This window comes from Sabethes cyaneus, chromosome 3 (assembly GCF_943734655.1).
Source record: "Sabethes cyaneus chromosome 3, idSabCyanKW18_F2, whole genome shotgun sequence".
In the NCBI taxonomy this organism is placed as follows: Eukaryota; Metazoa; Arthropoda; class Insecta; order Diptera; family Culicidae; genus Sabethes; species Sabethes cyaneus.
In genome coordinates this window covers 173,246,297-173,273,775 of record NC_071355.1, presented here as the reverse complement: position 1 = coordinate 173,273,775, position 27,479 = coordinate 173,246,297, and the positions used below count along the sequence as shown (strand labels likewise).

Genomic DNA, 27,479 nt, shown 5'->3' with positions numbered 1-27,479 from the left:
AGCCCTCAGTTAAAAAGCGAGTAGGTTCTAATTTTTGAGATATTTGAAAACTTGGCTACACTATCTAATCGAAGCAGGATAGCGACATTTCTAATCAACAGATTGTTTTTAAAAAGAATTCTTTGTTCTTCGGATATAACAACTTTTAACCGTTAAAATAATCTAAAAATAATTCCACTTGGCACCGATTACTAAAAATCCGCCCTCCAAATGAACTTTTGCTGGGTGTAGAAAATATCGTAAAAATACGAACGCCATAGTATTAACGCGACAAGATTATTCTAGGTACTATGCAAAGTAACTGAACAATGCATGAACTTTTCAGCGTTCGCAGCAAAGAAAAGAATGCGCGATCGAAATATTTGTCTAAATATTTGCTGATTTAGACATTTTATTCGAATCTTATTTTAAAGTTAGAGTCACTTGTAATACTACTGAGGTAACCAGAATATTTAGAAGCTTTTGAAGAAATATACGTACAATATGACGAAATGAATTTACTTGTTTCTGGTTTCTGTGCCAACGTAAGAGCACCACAATACGAGTATAATTGGAATTTACCATATCCAACATTTGGGATCATTCAATAATGACGTCCACAGTATATGGGAGGAGGGGCGTGTCAATTTTGTGTCAACGAGTCATTCGTTACTCATCAAGTTATTTTGATTTTAGAAGTTTGTAACAAGGTTCAACATCGTCGAAACAAATAAATGAAGCAGATTCTCTCTTGCCTTCGCTTCACATTAGTGGCGATTTGCAATAGACGGTCACGTTATCAGGGCCCTGGTTGGTAGTTCATAAATCAAGTAACATAGAAATAAATGTTATTATTAAAATTATGAGCAAGTGGGCAATTCGATAATAAATCCGTAAAAAGTCTACTCGCCGGGCGGAGAAATATAACAAAACATGTGGACTCTTCTTGTAATTTTGGAAAAAAAAACTTGGATGCTCATTTCATGCGGCAAAATTTTAATTAAAATTTTCCGGGAAAATGCGCAACTGTTTTTTTTCCTTTTATTTGTGAATCGTACACTAAACTCGTAAAAGGTTGAACAAGGTTTATAACCCACCTTTGACTTTTGACATGCTTTTTTTATTTTAATTGCTTCTTGTTTGTGTGACGTCCAAGGGGGGAAAGATTTGTGACACAATCGGACAGAAAGGAGAGGGGGGTCCTTAAAAGCAGAAATTTATGGATGGACGTCATATTTAGTTCGTCCCTTTATCGAAATTCCTAAGAACCTCGCTAGCTAATTGTATTTGTACAATTTAAACACTACCATGTTACAAACGGCAGGTCCAATTTAATACCTCTCTGTTACATTTGAAAGGTGTTATGTTAGATATGGTTGAATATCATCAAATTTTGTTCCATATGGATTATCCTTCAACATTTGTTTAATCGTTTTTGTTGAAAAGTCATATGTTACAAACACGGAACTCTTCGGAATGCTTTAGTTGATGGACAAACATGGAGATTCTTTTTATTGTGTATTTCAAGCAACTAATCACTATTTTTGTCTTGCTGGTTTTGCAGTTATTTGACTTTTCATACGAAAAGGAAAACAAACAGATAATGGATAAAAACACAAACATCATATATGTGCCGCTTATCGCGTTTTCACTTTTACCTCTCGTAATTCTATAATCGTATCACTTCAAAACGGTCATTAAATCTTTTCAGAAAATAGTATGCTGCTCTTTAATTGTCCCTTCATAAATTTTAAAATGACCAATCATCTACCAATTTTATCAGTATTTCTTTTCTCATTTATTCTACCGTTTTACACCGACTGAGCTTAGCTGAGTTGTAAAAAGAAATTTTGAATTTCACCTTTTCATTGATTTTTAACAGTTTCTTATAAAATATGTTTACAACAAAGCGAAGGTTTCGTGTATGCATCAATGCAAACAATCGTTTTGATTTTTATTAATAATGCTTCAAGCAGTACGGATCAAAGGTTGCTCTCATTTGTATTAGAAAAGAACACAAACGCTATATAATGTATACACTTACATTTACGGAAACAATCATAGTAAAACAAGGGAACCGCTAACAAAAAAAAAGATTTTGTAATATTTAATCACTTGCTACGCACTTTTTCTGCGAAAATCGCTGTAAGGTAATAATGCTTCCGGCCAGATATTAGGTATAACGTCGCTAATTAGGAAACGTGAATTATTTCAACGAGCATTAAAATAATTGATAATCATGCAAAAACCTTAAAAGTAAACTAGTCAAAACTGGTATCGATCGTATTAATTACAGTAATCCTCTAGGGATTTGTTTTCCAGCATACCATAATATGTAGTACGGATTCAAAATATGTCTGATATTTTACTTTGTTTTTCTGTTTTACATCTCTACGTCGATATAAGCGAACGCAAACATGAGTCTTCTATTTGCGCACTGCTTCTTTAGTATTATTTTAGGTTTCTCTGACATTTTATGACATAGAACTACATGGCAATCGCGGTGAGCCCATCTGGGTGAGAACCCTGTCTAACCACTGCAGTGGGCCGTTTAAATGCAATTCAATCCAGCACGGTGTTGAGGTAACGGTTTGTCGTCTAAGCGATAAATGGCATGGTTACTCGCTGAAAGAAAGAATAAGTGCCCACTAAACTCACCTATACTCTGCGCCCCATCCTTTAACGAAGGACATTCTAATTGTACACATTCTAGTTAGTTGGTAAACCGCTTCGAATCCCTGTGAGACGGACTGCGATAGTAAAGCTGCAAATTCCTGATTGTTGAATATTTTCAAATTACATCCTAAAATAGAATTAATTTTGACAAATCATGTATCAGAAATAATAGCAACACCACTCACCAGGTGGTATTTTACACACGGTAGCCGGATGCCACCCATACCGTTGATTACAGTTAGGGCTTTGTACAAAAATGCTGGAGTCACTGAGACATTCGGCAAAAACTTCGCCACCAATATAGTATAACCGGACACCTTTGCCAATATGGCGGCGTGTTTGTTCAACTACCTCATTCCGATTCACGTTTGATAGAAGACCCAAACAAAACCTGAGAGAGAACATTTATCAATTTTGCTCCCCTGTGCTTTTTTAATTTTTAAATTATACCTCTCCGAGTTTGAAGGGTCCGTAAAGCCGTCGACAGTAATCGACGGTTGCGAAGCGTGGAAGGTTTCACCAACGCGTAGATTCAACTCATAATAGCTGATCGAACACCAGAACGCAGGCTCATGATACATCACCGGTTGTGCATCCATTGCAGGCGACAGACGGGACATATCCGCTATTGAGGAAATACAATATAATACAATAGTGAACTAGAAAAGGCAAGTATCGAGATTCGAGATATACATTTTAATACAATACTTTACTTTGACCTACAAGACAAGAGAGTCTTACTTTAACTGTTGAACCATATATTTTTAATACACGAAAATTATTTTCATGATTTTCATAATTTTTTTAATATGAACTAAATGACATTCCTATTGGAAACTCAGCCAATGCATTTTTTTAAAATCTTTATTATGGAGGTTTTCAACCTGCGGCTGGATCGCCTCTTTAACCAATGCAATGTTTTTTCAGAAAAAATTATAGGTGTAAAAAATTTTGGCACTCAGACGAAAAAAAGCGGCTTCACATACCAAAACCAGAAGATTTATAAGGTAACTTCAATTTACATTGTCCATGAGAGTTATATGTCCGCTATTCGTATAACAGTCCCATTTATATAGGAACCTCCATAGAAAATGTGGCGGTTATGCGAATAGCGGCAGTATAGCACTAATATTTGAATTTTTGTTCTATCCAACCTGAGGTGAACTCAACTCAAACTCAAATATGGCTGCCAGTGATACTAGTACATATCTTACCTTGAGAAAAGGCCTAGATAAAACGGGTTCATAAACGAAACCTTGGATCACGTTAACACAACTTCGTCTGATCGAATCAATACAATCGCCAGCCTACCATAGATTGGACATCTAGTCCATTTCTCGAAAATTAAACAGATACACTGGGATACCAACAATAAACTCACTCATATTATCATTCTGATCGAGAGGATCTCCGTCTTCCGACATATATCCGGGCGGGGGCGTCTCGGTGTTTGGGATTGTGCTCACACCGACATTCACCGAGTCCATAATCGTGGTGTTCGTCGGGATCTGCTGACTCAGTGTGACCTCCATGTATGACGGGGCAGCTTGTTGTGTTTGCTGTTGCACTGGTTGTGGGCTGGTTACATAGTTTTCGCTGAAAATATTTGGGGTTACTTCAGGTTTCCGTAGGAAATGATCCAATAGGCTTACTTTAATGCGTTATTGTACTGAATATTAACTGGTACAGTGTTGCTTAAGTCGTCCAAAGTGTAGGTAACGGAACCTTCACCTGACTGAGATGTGGATAGGCTTTTTGGTACAAGAATCGTCAACGGCTGCTGGGAGTCGATTCTAGTGTAGTGGTAAGGGTTGATGCAGACTTCGTCTTTTTTGAGATGGTATGCGTATTCGCAAATATCCAATGCTTTCAATTCGGCTTGACTCTACAAAAATGGGAACAAATGATTTAAATTTTCGTAAAAAATAATCCAGTAAAGTAACCTGTAGATCGGGCCAACGCCAAAGTCTGCAATAGATAACGTGCGGAAGACCTTTCCTCAACGCAACTCCATTCTCACCACTGGCTGGACGAGCTCTGTAAAAATACGTAACACGATTTTAGTCAAATTTAATTAAGATCATGACGAATAAATACTTATCATTGAAAGAATACGTCATTTTAGGAATTGCACAAACAGTAAAACAAGTCGAGTGAATTTCTACCTTCTCGTGTAGGTATCTCTTCGCAATCTCGACTTCTTAACGAATCATTTCCTTTTCTTCGACTCGATCATTCTGTGAGTCACTCCCTGTCTAACTCTTATTCCCCCTCTATCTACTGCGTCTCTCTCTCTCTCTCTCTCTCTCTCTCTCTCTCTCTCTCTCTCTCTCTCTCTCTCTCTCTCCTTCTCTCTCTCCTTCTCTCCCCTTCTCTCTCTCTCTCCTTCTCTCCCCTTCTCTCTCTCCTTCTCTCCCCTTCTCTCTTTCATTCTCTCCCCTTCTCTCTCCCCTTCTCTCTCTACCTCTCTCCCCTTCTCCCTCTCTCCCCTTCTCCCTCTCTCCCCTTCTCCCACTCTCCCCTTCTCCCTCTCTCCCCTTCTCCCTCTCTCCCCTTCTCCCTCTCTCCCCTTCTCCCTCTCTCCCCTTCTCCCTCTCTCCCCTTCTCCCTCTCTCCCCTTCTCCCTCTCTCCCCTTATCTCTCTCTCTCCCATTCTCTCTCTCTATCTATTTATTTCTCTCTTTCTCGCTGATCAGTTCCTGTCTCATTTTCAACGGGAAATTAGGCCATTACAAATATTTAAAAAAGTTTTTGTCCCTCCGGTGTTGGGCCACTGGGGGGGGGGCGAAAAAAAACAAAGCGAATTTTTTAATCGAGCAAAAAAATATGGATTTTAGGCATTTTTATTTTAAGTTTAAACGTGAAAACCAAATCTATTCTTGCTTTTAATATATACGTTGTCAATTTCCATGCAAAAGTCTACGAAAAAAAAGACAAAAACGAAAGAAAATTTTTTAGGCCGATTTTCGGAAATTCCGCTGTTTGAATTTCCATTTCTATTTCATGCTAGAAGCGTTAACTCAACTCGTACACTCATTTTTTCAAGTTTTTCGGGCTGTAGAGGCCACAGACAACTGATTTTTTAAAAATAATTTAAGTCATATCTTACAAATTATTTTTTTGCCGCCCGATTTTTCAAGCCAATTTCCAAGTGGGGGTGACAAAAACTTTTAAAATGATTTGCAATGGCCTTATCAGGTTTCGGAAGCAGTTTTGGGGCTCAAAAGCGGGGTTCTGTTTATTGAAATGTATTCACTGCATTCTTCTTGCCAATCTGAACACAGCGAATATATTTTGATGAACAGAATTTATGTTTCAAAGAAAAAAAAACTGCTTTTGAAATTTGCAGAATCGATGACGACTAATTTCACCTTAATCGTTCCTTCTTTTACATTCTCTTGTATCCCTCATATCTTATTGGGCACATAACCATCCTTCCTTCTTTTTTACCTACCTTTTTTACATCCTTCCTTGTTTTCCACCTTAATTTTTTATTACGGTAGTTTCCTACAATCGACAGAGGGAACGGTACAAGAACGTAATGAAACAAAGATGTCGATAGTAACCCAACAGAACGAGACAATACGTGAAGGGGACAGAGCGGAAATTAGGTAAGAGAGTCTCATTGAAACTATGGGTTTCACGGAAATACGACGCGACGGGGTTGTGGAGTCTCCTTTTTATCCAATCCGCCGAAGTGAGTTCAAATCCAGTTATATATGGCTCCAATTACAGCTTGTTGCGAGCCGCGGATCTCCCAGCTTGCATAGCCATGGTACGCGCCATCTGGATCCGGGAGGTTACTATGAATCCGGAGCCGGTTCCCATAAAGAGACATTTCAAAAAATTTTAGCACTCGACAAAATAGCGATTGACGATTATCTTGTCTATTAACAGCGATCGGGAACTGGTTCTGAATTCATGGTGTCCTCCCGAATCTAGAGAGGAAAGTAATTGAAATCACAGCAGGTCAAGGATTAAATTAAACTCTTGTACCGAACAGTTTCAACTATAGTTCGATAGACCCACATAGTTACTTCTGGACTTATCATAACATGCTAAAGCAGCGCAAACGCAGATTGAATTATAATACAAAAAAGGAGCAGCGAAACGCGAAAACGTTATCAAAACGTAGGCTATTAAAAAACACCAAACATGCAAATAAAAGATTATTTTAAACTTGCTGAAAGAAACTAGTATTATTTTATGAATGTATTGCCACATATTCCGCTCTATTGCAACTTAATATAGAATGGTAGACTGGATGATATTGCGAAACTTCGATGTGAGGCCAAAAATATATTGCGTAGTTCAATTACTGAGTGGGACTGTAATCCACACTCTCTCGATTTGCGCCCAAGTATTTTGACAATTAAACTATCAGTACACGACACCCTATATCAGATATTCTCACATCTAGTTTCGATCATTCATTCATTTAGCCCCACATCTAAGTTTCGTAGTATCATCCAGTCTACCATTCTTCTTCACCAGACGCTCCTCCACCTTTAATAAAAAATAATTTACGTTGGACCGCGACAGAGTCAAAGACAAGTAAAACAGGAGAAATACATTAAAACGTATATCCCGTATCCACGAATCTTTTTGCGCTTTTATCTTCATCATTTTTAGGACTACTCGATCGATTAACTTTCCCGAAAGTCCATTGTTTATCATAAAACATAGCATACAATGCTCTCATTCGATCATTTAATCTTTATTGATACCGCCATCCGGGGTGAGATTGTGCCACGGGGGTGAGATTGTGCCAAAAACCAAAAATGTTTATTTGTGAAAATTTATTATATCTATAGAAACTGGTGACGTAAATTCAAAATGATCATAAACATAACATATTTATTCATAACTTAGAATGAACACAGATAATATAAGCAAACTATTTAGCCTAAACAGGGTTTCAAAGTTCGCGATCAAAAATACTCGGAAATAACGCTTGTAAAAAATGTCCCGCACAAACCAACCCAAACAAGAAATCGCATCAACTTGCTATTTTGAAGGTATATAAACTAATCATTTACAATGTATTGAAAGGTTATTATGAGTTGGATAAGTTTTGGTTACGAAAATAATATTTTTTGAAACTTTGTACTTTTCGAGCTTCACGGGGGTGAGATTATGCCAAGCCATAGTGATCGATCCATTTTGTGGATTTCAGATACACAACAAAAATACGTCAGTACACTCACATTATTTACTATTGAGCACAATATTTCGACAGATTAGATTGCAACTTCCATTTTGGAGCAAACAGCATCATAGGTCTGCTAAATAATTTAAACTATTTTTTTTCTTTTTCTCTGGAAATTTCGATTCGACGAATATATTATACCGTGAATAAACTGTCAGTTTTAAGGAGGGGGAGGCGTGGGATAGGGCACATGTTCTGCGGCCGCGGGTTCTCGAACGAAGTAATGGTTACTTTTGTTAAATGATCAACTAGGTATGCCCCCTTAGGATACACCCCTTCATATATCTCCCCTTTGTTAACCCTAGAAACGCTACTGGCTATATAAAGGCTGTCCATTGACTACGAACTCATTTTTAGCTATTTCAGACCTCTCCGGGTTATTTTCGTTCATACTTTTTGTATGATGCGTTGTTTTTGGTAGTCCACTTAGTTCATGTACGGCCCCATATGAACTACTTTATACTGATAATCATGTGTATTGTTTATAAACATGCTAATGTTCACGGTTTAGGTATTTACCTTAACTTTATGTTTTTGGCACAATGACACCCCCTAGAAGGGGTGAGATTGTGCCAAAGTTCATGCACTTCCAGTAAAATTAGGTTTCATTGTAACTAAACCATCTCTACGGTAATTGTTAATTGAACAATTTAGTATATATTGACAGGTTTGAAATCAACTTAGTTCCTAAATTGTGTGTATATGGAGGTAAAGAATAAAAAGATATGCTTTTTTGGCACAATCTCGCCCCGGATGACAGTACCCATAATCCCAAAAAAAAAAAGTTTGATCTTATGGTAAAAAAGTATGAAGCACAAGCACAATAATGCATGCAATATTTTTTAAAAATTGAATAAAAATGTATGTCAGCGGCTTTTTTTAGTTGATCTAAAAGAGAATTATCCTGAAAGTTTCAACTTTCTATCTCTGCTGAAAAAAGTGTGAGACGTAATGGGTTAAATGACCGTGCTATGATATAGTTTTCCGCTATTTCCCAGTCACGTTTTGTCCTAGGTAGTATCCACACCTTTAATTTCATTACTTTCTTTTACGATTTCCTTCATCTATTGTGTAGGTTACTGTTATAAAAATTATTCAGATGTGGGACTTTATTAAACGAACCTAAAAACACGAGGCTAAGACTAATATTTTTCTTCTTGGTACATAGACATCTTTACAAATCAGTAATCGATTACTAGACGAAAGATTAAAAAATTTGCAACACTTGAAAACATCCACCACTAAACCCTTCAATGTAGTGTAACGTTTTTCTGATAGATGGTAACATCATTTCTGGAAAGTTATTCTTATTATAAAACGTCCTAATTTACTCTTTTAGATATAGGAAAGGATGAATAGTTACGTTAAATGAAAGATGAATGACCCAACGTCATTTCCGACCCGACGTCACAGATTCGGCCAACTATGTTTATGAAGAAATTATACAGACGAACCGCGACCATTCGTCATGAGTTCATCTACCGATCCATTTCCTTCCTCTTCCCTCTACCTACATCTCGTATTTCCGTTTTCATAAACTGAGGTACATTATTTATGATATACAAATCGAAAACCCCGACGAATGGAGCCGAGATATAAAAAGGATAAGGATGGTAAAATGAATTACTCATTCATTACCCGTAGGACGACGATGAAGCATACCAACACAAGCCATCATAGCTGCGACTATGATTCAGACCTGCTTAAATCAGCAACTTACATCAATACAACCGCTTCTGATCAAAAAGTGATGATGATCCCTTCTCGCCGATAAAGATGATAAGCACACACTATTTCGATAAAAGCCAAAGCGACCCCCCTCACGCTTTTTTATACTCCTCTCTAATAATGAATAGAAGGCGGTATTACGTTGGTTGTTTTCTATGCTGCTGGCACTGCTTCTGCTGCTACTGTTGTAGTTAATCAATATTTGTTTTGGCTGCCAATGTCGAGGCCAGTCTAGACAACACTCTACGGGTGCGTTCACCGTTCTTGAATGAATAACAAAATTTCTAATCCAACATTCTGTAACACACAAATCGCACCATTCACTTTCCGTACAATAATAGCTCACCGAAATTATTCTTCACTAAAAACACTTGTGTGTACATCAAATTTCGCTTCTATACACCACACGCCATTTTAGTAAAGACCCTTGTTTTTTCCGCCCCAACCAATACAACACATCGATAGAGATCCAAACAGCAAACGATGATACAGCACACATCGTAGATTCTTTTTCTAACGTTTAGCAGGCTCAGGTCGACCGAAGTGAAAGTTCATCCTTTCGAAGGAAGAGCAGGCTCTACTGTCGCAATTAAACCGGAACGTCTATTTACGCGAATAACATTGCTGCAAATAAGAAATCCGATACGCGCGACCCGTCGCTCGTCCTGAGGCGCTTCGAAGCCCACGCTGGAATAGCTGAGGAACGTAAGGTATACCTATATACAACAAAAATAAACCTGACGGCTTCGCTCTGTGCATCGACTACGACAGCAGCGAATCGGTCGGGCGGCACGAACTGGGATAGACGGACGGATCGACCGACCGGATGACTAAATTCACTCTCTATATCCCCCGTCTGCTCTGTTGTGTCTGGGTCTGGGCACGCGGGTAGACGACTTCTACACGAACGTGAATGGTTCTGAAATTTGCACAACAAAATTCAACTAGTATGGGTGTTCTCTCCGCTGGATGCACACCACCGGCTAGAGGTGTTCAGTTCCTTGCTTTGGAATAGTTTGGGAAAATATCGCGTGCCTACTAGTCCGGAAAAGCCGGCTGACTAACATTAAAAAAATGCTAAATGAAATTGAAAACTGATAACGAAAATTGTATTTCAAGTATAAACTGTACAGTTGTTAAAATTTTGAAAGGATTACCGCCCTTCTGCTTACATAAGTCACATTAGCTAAACAGTATTCGAAACTAAAATTTACAGACCGCAGATGAGGCTAATTAACAATATTGAGACAAACCAACTTCTGGCTGAAAGTCTCATTAATAAAAAAAAATAATTGATTAATTACCAACAAAAATAATTCAATGCTAATTATATTCTTTTAAATGGGCCTGAATGTAATTATATCGCCAGATGTTTGAGCGTCTCGACATTCACAAGTCGATCTGGTTATCTAGCTCGTTGATACCCTCTTTTCCTGATGCCGGTGAAGACCTTGAAAGGAAACAATTTCTTCGTCCTGTCGTCCGGCATCGTCGTGACATGGCCGGCCCACCGCAGCATTCCGACTTACTCTAGGAATCTTCAAGGTCAGGCTCGTGGTTCATGAGCCTGCACCACTCTCAACCTTTCTTTTGCACTCCGCCCAAAATAATCCGCAACATCTTTTGTTTGAATACGGCCGGCATGTGCAGTACTGTAGAGGACTACCGGTCCGATTAGTGTTTTGCACGTTGTTAGCTACGTGCGGCGGCATATGCTCCTTTATTGAAACGTCTTACGGAGGACAAATTACACCCGATGACCAACTTAATTCGAAAATATCCTTACTCGTGTTGTTACCGGCGGTAACTAGAAATCCCAAATATATGTATTGACATGTCAATTACTGCGAGTTCATCGCCTTCAAAAACCCATGGGAGGGGAACACCGTCTCTACTCTACTCTTATATGTTTTGGTTTTTGATGCATTGATACTCTGCTTTAGTCTGGCGTAGATTGCTTCCGCCGTCGCAAATTGTTTGTGATAACCTCGAAGTCGTCCGCAAAGCCTATCAATTCAGTTGTTTGCCTTTGTACGTTTCGATACCCGATCGCCGAATCATACCCTCAATGGCCATGTTGAATAACTGCAGGATAATCCATGATTTTACTGTAACCATCGGCGCAATTCGAAGGAGCTCGAGGAAGTGCCCCCGTAACGGGTCAGTAGCATCACTCATTCTAGAGTAGATTTGATCAGCCGCGTCAATTTGTCTGGACATCTTTTCTTGTGCTTTATAGTCTGCCACAACAGTTTACGTCTCCTTCTGTTATATTCACCCATATTCTGAAACGTTCTGTACAACAACATCTGGCTGCATCTTCTTTTGTACGGAAACCCACTTTTTCTTTAGGTCTTCCTCAGATTTTTAATGATGATGGTCCCACCTCATGCCCCTACAACGGTTTGAGCGAGACGATTTATCTATTAAGATATTTATGTAATAACAATGTAGCCAGGTGTAAAAGCAAATAACGAACTGGCTTCTAATACAAACATATCAAACTTTCAAGTGAATATCACAATTTCAAACAATGTCCAAGGCTCGTCCAAAACGTTTCCAACCCGAAAATTATCTGGACTTGATTAGGAATTGAACCTAATATTTAGGAGCTCAAGCTAGTCAGAATTGGTTCTAGATAACGATCTAGAACTACGAGGGAGATCCTGCAGAACTTTGGTGCTCGATATACAACTCGGCAACAAAGCGATGGTATACGAGTTCCAAAGTTCACAAGCATACCCAAGCCCGTCCAGCTTCCGCTCTAAACCCTTTGTTCAGGTTTGACCACAGATTTGACCTTCGTGAGATGTTTCCGTAGTGCTCGCTTCACAATAGCCCAGTATTTTCCGATAGGCTTTAGTTCCGGTGCTTTTGTGGGCTTCATATCCTTTAGTACGAAAGTGACCCCGTTGACTTCGTATCACTCCGGGACATCCTTTGAATAGTGCAAGAAGCTAGACCCGGTTAGAAGATCGTAGGGCCCACGTGTCGCTTCAACAGAGGAAGGAGACACTTCTTGAGGTAGATCGGTACGTTTACAGTCCCGGTAGTCATAAACGGCGCTCTCCGTTTGCCATATGAGCAGATCGCTTTCCAAATCATGTATTGCTTGGCAAACTTTGAAAGTTTCTGCTTCCTGACTTTCTCCGGAACATCAAACTTGTGCTGAGCGGTAAAGAACAGTAGCCCGGAAGTCTGCATTGACGTAAGTCTTATCATCCATCATCCATGATGAGACAAAGAGGGTTCATCAGCGTCTGAGTACAGTTTCCGGGCCTGTGACTTTCCACCGTATTTTGCCGTTCGTCACAATTTGGAGCCTTCTGCGCTTTGTACGTATGCAGTCCCTCCCGGTCCTTGGCTCTCTGGACGAGACTTGGACGGATTCAACTTTTTGACCACATCCCTGACCGAAGCATTGGGATTCCGCTTAAATCACTAATAGAACATCCACGATTTTTAAGTATTTTAAAATATCCTAAGCAACTAATATTTTAAGCATATTACGATATCCTAAGCAACAATCTCCGTATGGCCCTGTTTTAAATCAATACTTAACGAGATCAAGCGAATGGTCCATCCATCGCTACACCATGCACATCCCTACAACCACAAAATACAAGCGCATGTCATTTGTGAGTAAGCAGAGAGGAGGATGTAGCGCTCCGTGTATGTGTTGTTGTAGGTTCAACTTCTATGCGCTTCACGCAAAATGTTGTTGCCGAACACTGAAGTGCAAAATATTGTGCAGCGCCGGGCCCAAAGGGGGCGGACTGGGGGCTCTCGGTTGCGCCGCAATTTGCCTGCAGGATGACGGCAGGCATGAGCGAGAATCTTGATGGGGAAGCTAGCATGTGATTATTCGAATAGTTCGCAAAAATGAAATAGCTTTACGGGTTATACCGTTGACGCTGAGTAATGATTTTTTAAATAAACTATGCGTGCTGCTACCAAGGCATGATGCAGTGAAATAAATTTTACTGCTGGAATTAATTAATAATACATTAATAATATATCGAACGGGGCAGCATAAATGTAAACGAAACATAAAATGCCACTTTTCACCTGAATATTTAATAAATATTTATGTATGCTCAATTATCAGTTGCTTTTGGTACACATTATACAGATGAATACCCTTTCATCCTAATTAGATCGTCGCTGCCGATCCACTGTGGGACACCGTAACTTGCAGTTGAAGTTTAATTAAATATTAATATTCGACACAATACCATCTGATATAGAATATTTTGTACACTGGTGGGCCATCCAATTCAATATCGGCTTTGATCTGGTGGAACAAAATGATGTAGAGGCGACATTTATGCATAATAAAGCACAGTGCAGTCGGGTGGCCAATTTCGAAGTCTTTTCGTTCTTCAGCTGCTATACACATTTTCGCATTCTGTTTTGCCATCAACCTCCAATGAGATATCCTCCGAAAGGTAAGAGTTCATATACATACGCAGAACCGCCGGGGCCGGGACTCACAACGCATGTATCACCACACCGCCTATGGTTTCGCTATTGTCAAAGCGAGATGGCGAATTCATTAAATACAACAATTTTAAATGTATATTATTATCGTATGCTTCCAGGTATCGTATATTTTGTGCAAATTCTTGCGTTCCACTCGACTCGATGCTTATTATTATGACGCACGGCTCTCATATTTTATATGTTTTATGGGTTGCACATCGTTCGATTTAGTTTGATGCAGATGTGTAGCAAAAACACGCAAAATATACTTTGAGTCTGTACACTGTATACACCGCGCAACTAAGAATGGTAAAGTACGAAAAAATGTTTCAGATATGCCTTAATCAATTTTGAGATTTAGGAAGCTCAGAATAACCACATTAAATAGATCATGCTGAATAACTTTAACTTGAGTAAACAATTTATACTATACAACAATAAATTACTATCAGTGGTAAGGACGAATACATGATTTTAATTTTTGATATACAGTCAGTCCACAATCATGAGTCACACATAATTGTGGGTCATTTTAACTTAAACTGCCGATTAATGCATGAATGTTATACTAATTGATTGACAAAATTGTTACTGATAGGTAGAACTAATAATTTGACCAATTATTAGATGATATTTTACCGGAGATTAGCAGCTAAAATGACCCTCAATTCTATGTGACCCATGATTGTAGACTGACTGTATTGTCATTATGGACCGACAGTAAGAAGCAAACGTTCTCCTTAAAAACATTGTTGAAGCATTATGTAAACCATTGGAAAAGCTATGTTGCATATCGCCTGAACAGTGCAAGTTTCCGGAGATAAGCGTGACATTACAAACTAACGTGGTATTACTTCGTTATGTGCCGGTTCAAAGCTGTTGGAGATCCTCGAGGGAAAACTGCTGTTTAGTAAAGTCATGTCTTACATCTCCCTAGAGCAACATGGTTTTTATCTTAAATGCTCAATTACTACGAATCTATTCCCGTTCTGTTTATTTCACCTTCATCAGATTGAAAATACAGCTCAAGTAGATAACGGTATACAACAGACCTAAAAGCTGCATTTGACCGCAACACCAAATATTGTTTCGGAAACTGAGTCATTTAGGTGCAACTGAAGGCGTCGTCTCCTGGCTTCAGACGTATCTTACAAATCGTCAGTTTCCAGCTAAGTTAGACTGCGTTGAATCTTACAGTCTCTGCAATCAATCTGGAGTTTCACAGGGAAGTAACTTAGCACCGTTACTCTTCCTTATATATTTTAATGACCTCTGTTTTGTGATACCGCTTGTCCGCAAGTTGTTATACACTCACGATCTTAAAATTCATCGCTGCGCAATCCGCTGTAGACTGGCAAACAACTGCAGGATCTTATCGACAAGTTTACTGAATGGTGCCGCTTCAACAACCTTTTCATCAGCATTACTAAATGTCCAATTATCACCATCACTCGCAGCAAAACTCTGATCGTGTATACTTTACTTATCAAATCAATGGGTCTAATCTAGACCTAGAAGTTGAACTATATGCTAAACTAACCTTTCGCAGCCATCATTCGAACATTATATCTAAAGCGAATTGCATCTTGGGTTTTATCATATTTTTTGCGTCCTGTAGTGCGGTGCCGGTATATAAATATTTGGTCAGCTAAGATTTCTGGCCTGATCTGACCCTTGTAACCTCTGTAAGTTACTGAACATCGAGACCTTAAGCAAAAGAAGAGATGTATCCAAAGCCATCTTTATTGCCCAGCTCTTGAAATTTGAAATTGATGTCCTTGAACTTCTGGCGACGTTATGCCTTACCATTAAGTTTCCACCTTTTTGCCTTTGTACTATATAAATATATAGTACTAGCTGACCCGACAAACTTCGTATTGCCCCCTCTCCTAAAGTGGGGAGGGTTTCTAATTCACCATAGAAAAAATTCTTGCCTCCAAAAACCTTCACATGCCAAATTTGGTTCCATTTGGTTGATTAGTTCTCGAGTTATGAAGAAATTTGTATTTCATTTGTATGGAAGCCCCCCTCCCCCTATTAAAGGGGAGAGGGGTCATAATTTCCCTACTAAAGAGGTAAGCGATCTCAATTCCCCATAGAAAAAAAAATTTGCCTACAAAAACACCCACATGCTAAATTTGGTTCCATTTGCTTCTTAGTTCTGGATTTTTGAGGAAATATGTCGTAAAAGTTCTCAATGAACACTGCTTCAATAAAAATTGACTCATAAAAGAATATCTTGTATTTTCATTTTTTAAATACATTTCAAAGTGTATTCGAACTTATTGAACACCCTGTATAATAGCGGTTGATGTTCCACAGCTCTTCCGGAAAAAATATTGAAACTTGTACAGAACATTATTAGCACAAAAAAAGGTTACAAGCTGGTTTGTTAGCAGATTTTCCATGATTTTGTTCAAAACTGATAGTAGTGAGATAGGGCGGGATTGAAATAGAGGGGTCAGAAGTTAGAAGAAGATTTAAATACAGGTGAGATTTTTGCGATTTTGGGGATATTCGGATAAGTCCCGGTTTGTATTATTTTCTGAAGTTTTTGGAGCGTCTTAGTAGAATACGAAACCTGAAAATAAATAAAAAAGAAAACTTTTCCACTTAAATTCTACTATTTATGTTTATTCTGTTTGCGAACAGATACTGATAAAGCCTGCAAATCGTAGGCGAAATACGTATCTGTCGCGAATAAATAAAAATAGTAGAATTTAATTGGAAAAGTTTTCTTTTTTATTTAATTTCAGGTTCAGAAACAAAATAATTTCTATTATTATGAACCTCATTAGAGCAATCTAAGCGAATCACTGACCGCTCTACCTTAGACCAACCTCGTGGTTCTGTCTTGACCTTTATAATGAGGTCAGGTATCAAATTAATTTTTATCACGATAGTTTCTACCATCGACGGAGGGGACGGTTGAAGAAAAAAATTAAATAAAGGTGTAGTTTATCGTATCCAAACTATTCGTATATTTAGAATCTCTAGTCACCACCGACAATAATACGAATAAGGAGATTCAACGACGCATTCAAACTGGAAATCGAGCCTCCGTTTCTCTCCGCAAGACGCTTCGATTTAGTGATCGACATCGGACCGGGTAAAGTCCGGAAAGCCCGGTCCGAAGTCCGATCGGAACGAAATTTTAGAGTCCGATTTTTTATCGGACCGGAACCGGAACGAAGCGTTCCGGAACCGGACCGGACCAGGAATTCCGTTGAAAGTCCGGAAAAGTCCGGTGCACTTTTGATAGTAAAACTGACCGCAGTGGAAACTGTCGCACTGTCGAACCAGGGAAATGCGTGTTCATAAGAATCTCCAACGTTTCCCTAGTATTAACAGTGAGACTGCCATCTTCTTTTTACAATTGCCCTAGGCCATTATTATGGTCTTTGACTAACGCTTTTCAGAGTCGCGCCGTCACAGGCAGAGTCTGGATGCTTTCGCAAAACTTGACTCTGGACTTTCTTTTGGCTTTGCGAAGCTCTGCGTTGTATTTGGTGAGAGATGCCCTGTAGGCCTCCCAATTAAACGTGATCTTTGTCCTGTTGAATAAACGCCTAGCCTCCCGAATAAGGTTGCTGAGCGATTCATTCCACCAGGATACGTCACGGTAGACTATCCGCGTGATTAACGGACAGTTTGCAGTATAAGCATCAATAATCCTACTTTGTAGGTCATTGGCTTCAACGTCCAGCACAGCTGATGTGCGTATATTAATATGACAGGAATTCCGAGAGTTTCCCAGATGTTCTCTGAATGAACTCCAGTTGGTTTTTTTCGGATTTCCGCATTGTTCTCTCCTGAGAGAGTTTGCCTCAATATCAAAAACGATATGCCTGTGATCTGATAAACTTAGTTCGTCAGAGACATGCCAGTTTTTGACCTTCTCAGCTATAGAAGTGTTGCACAGAGTAAGATCTAGGACCTTATCTCTGATAGCATTAACAAAAGTTTCGAACATTTTACTTTGAAGAAAGTATCAGCATGGCTTAAGTGTTCGAAGTTTGAATCAGAACGGTACCTAGTTAGCAGCTAGGTTTTACTTTGCTTCACTTTACTTCGGCGACAATCTGTTTATCGAATCCATGCCGAATTCAGGAGCCGTCTCCACATTTCTCGATCTTGGCCTACCTCTCTCCAGTCGCCCCTAACACCCGCTGCTCTAGCATCATCGTCAACGGTGCTCATCCAACGGGTACGGGGTCTGCCTCGAAATCGTCGGCCTCTATCGGGTTCTCTGCTAAATATTATTTTCGCTGGTCTCTCATCCGGCATCCTTGCTACGAGGCCCACCCATTGTAGCCTGCCGTGTTTTAATCGCTTCACAATATCTGCGTCTTTGTATACTTGGTATATTTCATGATTCATGCGTTTGTGCAACACTCCCTCGTCTAATATGCCGCCAAGAATTGATCGCAGGATCTTATGCTCAAAAACGCCAAGAGCTCGTCGATCGCTCTCTTTCAATGTCCACGCTTCGTGGCCATACTGTACCACCGGGAGAATTTGCGTCTTAAAAAGCGCTAGTTTTGTACGGAGTTGTAGGCTACTGGACCTCAACTGGCTACGTAATCCGTAGAAGACCCTGTTGACAGCCGCTATCCGCCTTTTTACTTCACGGCTCAATCGGCTCGTTGTCACATGTTACTAACGTACCAAGGTAAACAAATTCGTCGACCACTTTAAAAGTATCTCCAGCTATGACCACCGCAGTTCCTACACCCGAAGGACTACCACGCTCTCTACCAGCCACCATATACTTTGTTTGGGTAGAATTTATGATAAACCCTGTCCTCTCAGCTTCTCCCTTAAGATGCGTGCGTTTCTTTCACAGCACTTCGGTTAACACCGTCATACATAAGCATGACTAGGACTTGCTTTATATGTTTAAAACTAATTTCTTTTAACTTCCTCAGTATTGAGGAATGGCAATAATTTCGCTAGCAATAATCCACTTTCTGCTTAAGGCTCCCAAACAAGTCCAGCCAATCGATTTATTTTTGAAAAATTAGCAAATATCTCTTGAAACCGAACGCTTCACAGTATCGGCTCGTACATTTCGATCTCTCAAAATTTAATTTCAAAGAATTCATTTTAAAAGTTATGTAATTATGGCAATTCATCTTCTCGGTAATGCCATAGGTAACCGAATTTCACGCTTATGGTCCAATTTAAAACATAACTACAATAGTTTCAACGGATTTTTCTAAATTATCGTATAGGTTTGGGCGGAAGAGTATCAGATTTTCATGAAGTGCTATGGCTTCAAGATATACACTTGCACCTTTTTCTCTCTAAGTAAGTAATTTCTTATAATCGCTTGGAATGAAAGGGGTACAAGTGCATAACTTAGAAGGAAAGAGGTGTAAGTGCAAATTACATTTTCAAAAATGTCTTCTAAGTCCCGAAAATCAAAGTGCTTTTCCAAGACATCAATAGAATTTAATAAAGAAATGTTAACATAACCATAGTGCGTCATTAGTTTTGTATTATATGACCTGACGAATTTTCTAGATGATGTTAATTTTGGAGCTGATTTTCTCGAAATTTATTTTTTGTCATTTACACCCCTTTTCTTCTGATCCACTCAATTGCTAATCATAGCAATTTTTGTTCGATTATAGTCACTTTAATCAGCTTGGGTCATTCATGACTTCTGCGGGGTTGGGATTTGAACTCGGGTCCTCGGCGTGAGAGTGGTGAATGCTAACCACTACGCCGGGACTGACCCCATCAGCACAATTGAATGGAAAACATTTTGATGGTTACTTCTAAAGTTACAGCTGTTTGTATCAAACGTGTCCTGAGTGCATAAAAACTTTAATTGTGTTTTTATCGAAATCATATTTCTAACTTCGGTACGCTATTATTTCACAAACTTTAATTTTTATAAAGCGGATAAAATTACCATCTTTTTGACCCATCGTTTTAGCATCGGTATTGCATTTATTGAATTTTTAGAGGCGTTTAAAGACAATTTTTTTGATTAAAAAACTGACCTTTATATCTGAATGTGCACCATTTTGGAATGCGTTTAAATTTTCGAAAAAAGGGCAGGTCAAACAGAAAATAACTTAGTTTAGAAATTTTCCATGACGGGTAAGCTGCCAAGCACCAGTCAATGGTGCCGCAATTTTTTATATAATCCGTTTCAAGGAGCCGTATGGCGTTTAGAAGTTACAAATTACAGGTTCCACACATTCAAAGCCTTTGACGTTTACCTACTTTTTTAAAATTGGTAAATTTTCCATCCGGACAATTTCGGACTTCCGGACCGGAATCGGACAGGAACCGGAACAGAGCTAAATCGGACCGGAACGAAATCGGACCTAAAAAGTTCGTTCCGATTTTTTACCGGACCGGACCGGACCGGAACCCGGACTTCAATTTTCGTTCCGATGTCGAACACTACTTCGATTGAGGAGCATTCGCCACCGCACAAAACCGACGGTGTACAAAACGCTAATCAGACCGGTAGTCGTCTACGGACTTGAGACAGCAACTTTGCTTACGGAAAACATACATACGTGCACTTGCCGTAACGGAACGAAAGGTGTTCCTGACTATTTTTAGCGAAGTATAAACGGATAGCGGCGAGTGGCGTAGGTAGCCGGCGAAAGTTGGGAGACTACGGTGGGCCGCCCACGTCGCAAAGATGCCGGACGACTATGCAATGAAATCCGTTCTTTTCAAGAACCCCATCGGCACCAGGAGTAGAACCGAGACTCGCCACGAATTGGCGACGAGTAGCCCAGGATCAGGTACAATGGGGAGGATTTCTTGATACGGCAAGAGCCACCCCGGCTCTCGGCTGGTAAAGTAAATAAGTAAGTAACATATCGAAACAGAGTGGGACAAGACGTGAAGGGAAAAAAGCGGAAAATGAGTAAGAGAGGGTCGGTCATTGAAGATTAGCTTAAGTATGTGTACCATTCCTCTTTACCCAAGGTCTGGGATCCGCTGACCGACCAGTTGTTCGCAGACGAAAAAACGAATATTCAGCATCAAGGAAGTGCAAGACCGCTGTTGTAAAAGCGAAAAAGTGTCGAAAATACTTAAGGATAAGGTCTAATTTAACAAGAGCCGTAGAGCTTCCAGCGAAATTGGAACGGGTGTTGTATTGTTAAGTAGAATGCAGGATAGTGTTATGGACTGGAAGGCGATCAACAAGAAGTTGCGTATAGTTCCTTATTTACGGCATTGTAAACGTTTACTGCCCGTATGAAAGTTAACCTGATGACGAGAAGAAAAGGGTTGAACTGATAACAAGAAGAAAGTTTAACCAGCGATGAAGCCGAAGGGTACGCAAGTAACGTCCCATCGTAGGTCAAGCCAGAAGAAACACATCTCTTGTTTGCTTAGAGCTCGGCAGCTTGTATGCCAGGAGTCCATCTCCAGTGACATTTTGCCGTCTCATTTGTTTCCTGTGCACAAAAAAGACCACAAGCGAAATGTGGATAATTACCGTGGAACTAACTCGTTAAGTGCCGTCTCGAAAATGTTTGAACTAATTGTCTTGGAGCAACTTTTTTCACATTGCAAACAATATTTGAGAGCGGATCAGCATGGATTCCTTCCAAATCGCAAAGCGACGTCATATATACCGATCTGTCAACTGCCGTTGCTAATCTCAGCTACTTAATCGCAATCACTAAACTCGAAAGGCTTGGCGGAACTCTCCTCCGTTGGTTCCGTTCTTATATGGCTGATCGTCAGCCTTTGCCCACATTTTATGTATTCATCGACTTCATAGCAGCATACGATCTAAAGAACAACAAGTCAGCTGGAAAAGATGGCAACGGAGCGGAGCTTATTAAAATGGGACCAGAAAAGCTGGCCGTTTGCATGCACTGGCTAATTGTTAGAATTTGGGATACAGAGCAGCTACCGGAGGAGTGGAAAGATGGGATGATCTATAAAAAGGACAACAAGTTGGACTGTGAGAACTATCGAGCGATCACCGTTCTCAATGTCCAATGGACATGGACAATGCCCGAGGAGGAGCTGCGAGTGCTTGGAGTTTTCGAACAACGAGTGCTAAGAACGATCTTCGGCGGCGCACAGGAGAACAGAGTATTACGGCGGAGGATGAACCATCAAATCGCACAGCTCTATGGCGAACCCACTATCCAAAAAGTGGCTAAAGCTGGACGGTACCATGGAAAGGGCATGTTGCAAGAATGCCGGACAACTACCCTGCAAAGATGGTGCTTGCCTCAAATTCGGTAGGGACAAGACGACCAGGAGCGCAACGAGCAAGATTGTTAAACTAAGTGGAGCGAGATCTGCCGGAGAGTACTCGGTGTCCAAGAAATTGGAGCGCGGTAGCCCGCAACCGAGTTATATGGAGAAACCTGGTTCAACAGGCTTTGTCATAGGACGGCAAGCCATTTGAGTAAGTAAGTAAGTAAGTAAGTAAGTAAGTAAGTAAGTAAGTAAGCGGCATACAATAGTCAATAAACAGGTTTTAGCAGAAAACATACGAATATGGATTTCCGGACAAACTGGATCAAGTGACGCGTTCCGTGTGCGTTTCAGGGGCTGTCGTACAAAGCTGACAATATACAAAACCTTTTCATAGGCCGGTAGTTCTACTCACGGAGGACATTCGAGTGGAAGGTGGGACGGAGGAACTATGGTGAAGTGCAGGCAAGAGTTCTGGCAATGCATAGCGACAGCTCCGTCGTACACCTGGCGAAAATCGGGAAGATACTCTTCAACAAAGCCACCGGCACAAGAAATAGACGGACCCAATGTACGAGATGACTTGACCAACTCGACTGTTAAGACGACTGAAGAAGGACCATCTCATCTTTATGGTTAACGATGATGATGACTCTTCGGCTGGCACCGGACATCATTTGTTCGATGGGCGATACTCTAGTTTCATTGCCTGTCCTCTACAAACGGAAGCAAATACAGCTTTATGTACCTAAATAAAAGATGTAGGTATACATTGGATATACCTAAATTTTTAAAAATACAACCTATTGTACTATATGCTTCGTTCTAATGTGATTCCCGGTAATTAGCTAATAGCAATACTGTGCTGTCCCGACAATATATTCTGAAAATGTCTTGGAATTATAAGACGAAAATAATGTGGATATTGAGAATTGAAAACATCACAAAAATAGATCGGATCGGCTTTCTTCAATACGTCGATTGTTGTCCAAGACAATAAAACTGCCAAATTTAGGATTTCAGAAATTTTCTCTATAAATGATCTATACCACGACTTAGATATACGTATATTTTAGTCGTGACCTATACCATGGTTTTGAACATTGGATAGCCATTTTAAATTTAAATACCTTTCTCTATGGATCTAGCTGCTTTTACTCTCAAATACGATATGGATGACGGTTATGGCTGTATGAGAGGCAGTGCTAGGTGAAGTAATCCCGAACGCACTAAATGATTATTATGGCGGAGAATGCAAGAAAATGATGGGGAGGAATAATGGAGTCTGGAAAAACTATCTAAACAATTTAACCGAGTATCAACGAGCATTAAATGTGTTGGACACGATCCTGAAGACAAAAAAGCGCCAGAAAGGAGACACACATCATAAAGAATTAGAACAACTATTCCGTGACTAAAGTTGCCCGTAAGTTCTATGAAAAAATGAACCAATCTCGTAAGATAAATTAGGAAAGGCTATAATTTTAAAATTTCTTTTCTCGTAATTTGGTTGTCGAATTTAAAAACACTCAAGACTGCAGATACAGAATTTAAAATACCGACATCCCGATATCTTTTTGTAGCTTATTTCCAATATCTATAGCCATGATTTATAGTGGATATCATAAAATGATTACCGACACCACGTGGATTAAAAACGGAAAACACTTTATTTTGTCACTATGTAGAAAAAGAAAACGTGCCCTTTTTATGGAACAATTTTCAAACGAAGTATCCGGAAATCAGTTTTTCACAAATTCACTGAACGTACCATTTTCAAATGAGAATATCTAAGTATATATGTTGAATTTGCATCAAAGATAGAAGTTTTTATCTATTCAAAAACAAAACTCTGGCCGCTATAAAAGCTTGCCGAATACTATCGAATAAAGACGTAGTTAAAGCCAAAAGGAATTCACGTTGCGTATAAGTTATGGTTTAATAAATACGTCGACAGAATGGTTACAAAAACACCTACTACCTAATGTTCTCAAGGGCAAGTTTTTCATATAATAAAGTCTCATACCAACTCAACCTTCCGTCGCATTATACTGATTATCTCTGTTTCTGATAAGCACTGAAAACTATGTTATGATACACCTTCTGTCTCTGATTGTATGGTAACAATCAAACACACGAGAAGTCCAAAAAGCAACCCCTGTCATCAGTTACCATTTCCTGCTTGTGTGCATGCACACAAATGTTGTCGACCTTGTGCTTGTGTGTTGAGTAAAGAGCAATGAATCCTGGCTATTGATTTACTCCTCGAAAAATCGATGTCTGGTATAACGTAACGCGCAAGGAGCAGGAGAATAAATAGCATAGATATAGAACACAAATAAAACTTGAATTTATGCTACTCCAAATGCTTCTGACCAAGAATATCAACATTTTTGAAATATAAATCATCATAATGATAATTTGAACAGTATTCTGTTTTTCATGGATTGACGGTAACGGGCTAACAGTAATATTACTTTTTATCATTTGTTTTCAATGATTAAATGAATAGTTTGACAATTCACATTATCATCAATTTCAGGAGCTACAATGTTCAACATGACATAATTTAGAAATCGCATCTATTTTGCATATAATACGCAGTAAAGGCAGAATATAAGTATGTACATTGGAACATATTTTATACAACTGGACAAACTCGACTTGACAATTATTCTAATATTATTTCTAGTAATGCACTTTCATTATTTCATAGCGTTCAATTGCATATGAAATGAGTGTTTGCACCTTTTCAAAATGTTGAAATTTATCAAACAAAACTTTTCTACCAGCTGATTCATATATTTAACATCATTGAATAACCGTAAACATCTACTGTAATGCGCTTTTACAATATTTAATTCTAGAAAATGCTCACCTTGGAATCGTAACACATTTTGTATTGCAGTTTTGAGTCGTAATGGCCCGTTCTAGTTCCTCCAAGGCGACGGACTTTTTAAGCTTTTTCACCAAACTTTTCACTGCTTTCTCGCACCATTTGCCTTCCACGGAATCATCGGCCGATGCTTTCTTCCAGCCGAGTAGGCGTTTTACGATCGGAGGACTAAAGGGCAACATCGTACCAGACGCTCTCGGCAGAGCCCGAAAGGCTATCTTCCGTCGAATCCGGAGAAACCGGTCCAAATTATAACTCTTCTACTATACAAAGCACTCGATTAAGCAAGAAAACTACGCAACACTCGATTTCGCAGCACACGGCAAACACGGTTAAGAAAATCGATTAGTCTAGGATCTTTCCTTTCGAAGAGTCAAAAGATAACAAAGATTTACTAACGCTGAAATATCCGGTTAGACAAATGAGCTTTTTCGATCGCTTCGAGATGTGATGCAGTATTTCACGCAAGACCGATTTGTGGCAATAAGTTTTCACCAAATTTTCCAACTAATTTTGCTGTTCAGAAACACACACACCGCCACAACAGGAAGAAAATCCACTAAAAAATGCAAAATTACACGGTAAAAAATCGTCACGCCCAAATCAAGTGTTCTTGCATTTGAATCAATCTGTTACGCAGCATTGCATATTGAAGTGATTTAGTGTTGATTTTCGAGAGATTTCAATTTTTCGAAGAAGAGATCTTCCATCGAATACTATTCAATGGAAATCACCATCGAATCATAATGCATATCTATTGAATTTGCAACTAATTATTTTCCGCATTTCACAACTGTCAAAAACTCGCGAAGTCTACTTCAGTAATCGAAAAACAAAGTATCCTTTAGTAGGTAATCGAAAAAAAATCATGAACCCAGAAGGTGAAAATATGTTTTCGACTGAAATTAATGCTATTCTGGAGTGTGAGTATAGCTAAATTATGTATGTCGTTAAAATTAATAAACTTTTATCTGTTTTCAGGTTGTTTCTGGTTTCAGGTTGGATTCATTACACCACTACGACAACAACAATCAACCATATTTGGACATGCCAGCATTAAAACAACAATCCACTTTATTTGTAACAACTGAGGTTAATTTTTTTTTATTTGTATTTTGTTTAAATCAAATAATAAAAAAAATCAAACATATCATTGATTTTAAATCGAATACATTCAATTCATTTGACAGCTCAAAAGTTTAAAACATAGTGCATTGGAAATTGAAGTGATTTTCTATTGATTTCATTTTGCTTTGTGTTGATTCATTTTCAATGGATTTTCATTTCGAATCGTAATGATAGGCAAGTAGTGCGAATCCAACGGTAAATCACTTTGCTTCAACGTGTTATTTTTTTACCGTGTACTGTTCCACTAGCTGCTTTCCTTTCGTCACGAAGGAATCACAAAACGAGTCATCTGAAAACGTGTGTTGGTAAACTTTATTATACCACATACACACAACCACACACGAACTGAATGTCATAAATGACATGTGTCTACACGATTGGACACAGCAAGTACAAACTTGGTGTAAAAACCAGTGAATCTTGCCATAACGTACATGCTTACACTGAAAAATAAAACAAACCAAATTTGAGTTCGTTTTACTCAATTCGGACTAACACTGAAACTAGAGTGACTATATACAGAGAGGCGATAAGTCATCCCAAATGTATGCAATGCGGGTTTTCCAAGGTTTTTCTTTCTCTTTCCTGCATACGCGTTGAATAGGTCGTCTGCTCGATTGGAATGACACTGACAGATAATTATCATTCCAATTTTGACATTGTCGCCACTCTGTATATAGTCACTCTAACTGAAACATGTCGAAATTAGGTAAAGTGCATCGTACCAAAAAATTGGTAATCGAACCTGAACAATAAATTGCATAAAAAGCAACCAAAAGTAAGTTATCGAACCTGAACCATAAATTGCGTAAAAGGCACCCAAAAGTAAGTAATCGAATCTGAACCATAAATTGCGTAAAAAGGACCCAAAAGTAAGAAATCGAACCTGAACCATAATTTGCGTAAAAAGGACCCAAAAGAAAGTAATCGTACCCGAACAATAAATTGCGTAAAAAGGACCCAAAAATAAGTAATAGCACCTGAACAATAAACTGCGCCAAAAGTACCCAAAACTAGATAATCGCGCGTCAGCAATAAAATGCATCAAAAGTACCCAAAGGTAAGTTGTCGGTTTGTAGTAAAATATACCCAAAAACTCAATTCAGAATACCCAAAATAAAGTTCAACTTACCCAGACCAAATTTTGATTATTTTTACAAAAAGAAGGCAAAAATACGGGATTTA

The 27,479-nt window shown here is 39.0% G+C and overlaps 1 protein-coding gene across 1 annotated transcript; it reads right to left on the bottom strand.

The window, feature by feature from the left end:
• Window positions 1-1,499: 1,499 nt before the first annotated feature.
• LOC128744457 (mothers against decapentaplegic homolog 3) lies at window positions 1,500-25,726 on the bottom strand. The gene is made up of 8 exons (XM_053841486.1): window positions 25,149-25,726; window positions 4,599-4,692; window positions 4,308-4,540; window positions 4,037-4,251; window positions 3,106-3,280; window positions 2,841-3,046; window positions 2,638-2,782; window positions 1,500-2,577 (listed from the first exon to the last, which is right to left on the bottom strand). The coding sequence occupies exons 1-8, from the start codon at window positions 25,346-25,348 to the stop codon at window positions 2,454-2,456; spliced, it is 1,392 nt and encodes a 463-aa protein (XP_053697461.1). The 5' UTR covers window positions 25,349-25,726; the 3' UTR covers window positions 1,500-2,453.
• Between the last annotated feature and the right edge of the window lie 1,753 nt (window positions 25,727-27,479).

Bases quoted from the DNA above. Each gene is read 5' to 3' on its own strand.
- LOC128744457 (XM_053841486.1), bottom strand. From the start codon at position 25,348: ATGTTGCCCTTTAGTCCTCCGATCGTAAAACGCCTACTCGGCTGGAAG. The intron at 4,541-4,598 runs GTTACTTTACTG...CCATTTTTGTAG, and splicing joins GGCGTTGGCCCGATCTACAG to AGTCAAGCCGAATTGAAAGC. The intron at 3,047-3,105 runs GTATAATTTAAA...GTTCTCTCTCAG, and splicing joins GACCCTTCAAACTCGGAGAG to GTTTTGTTTGGGTCTTCTAT.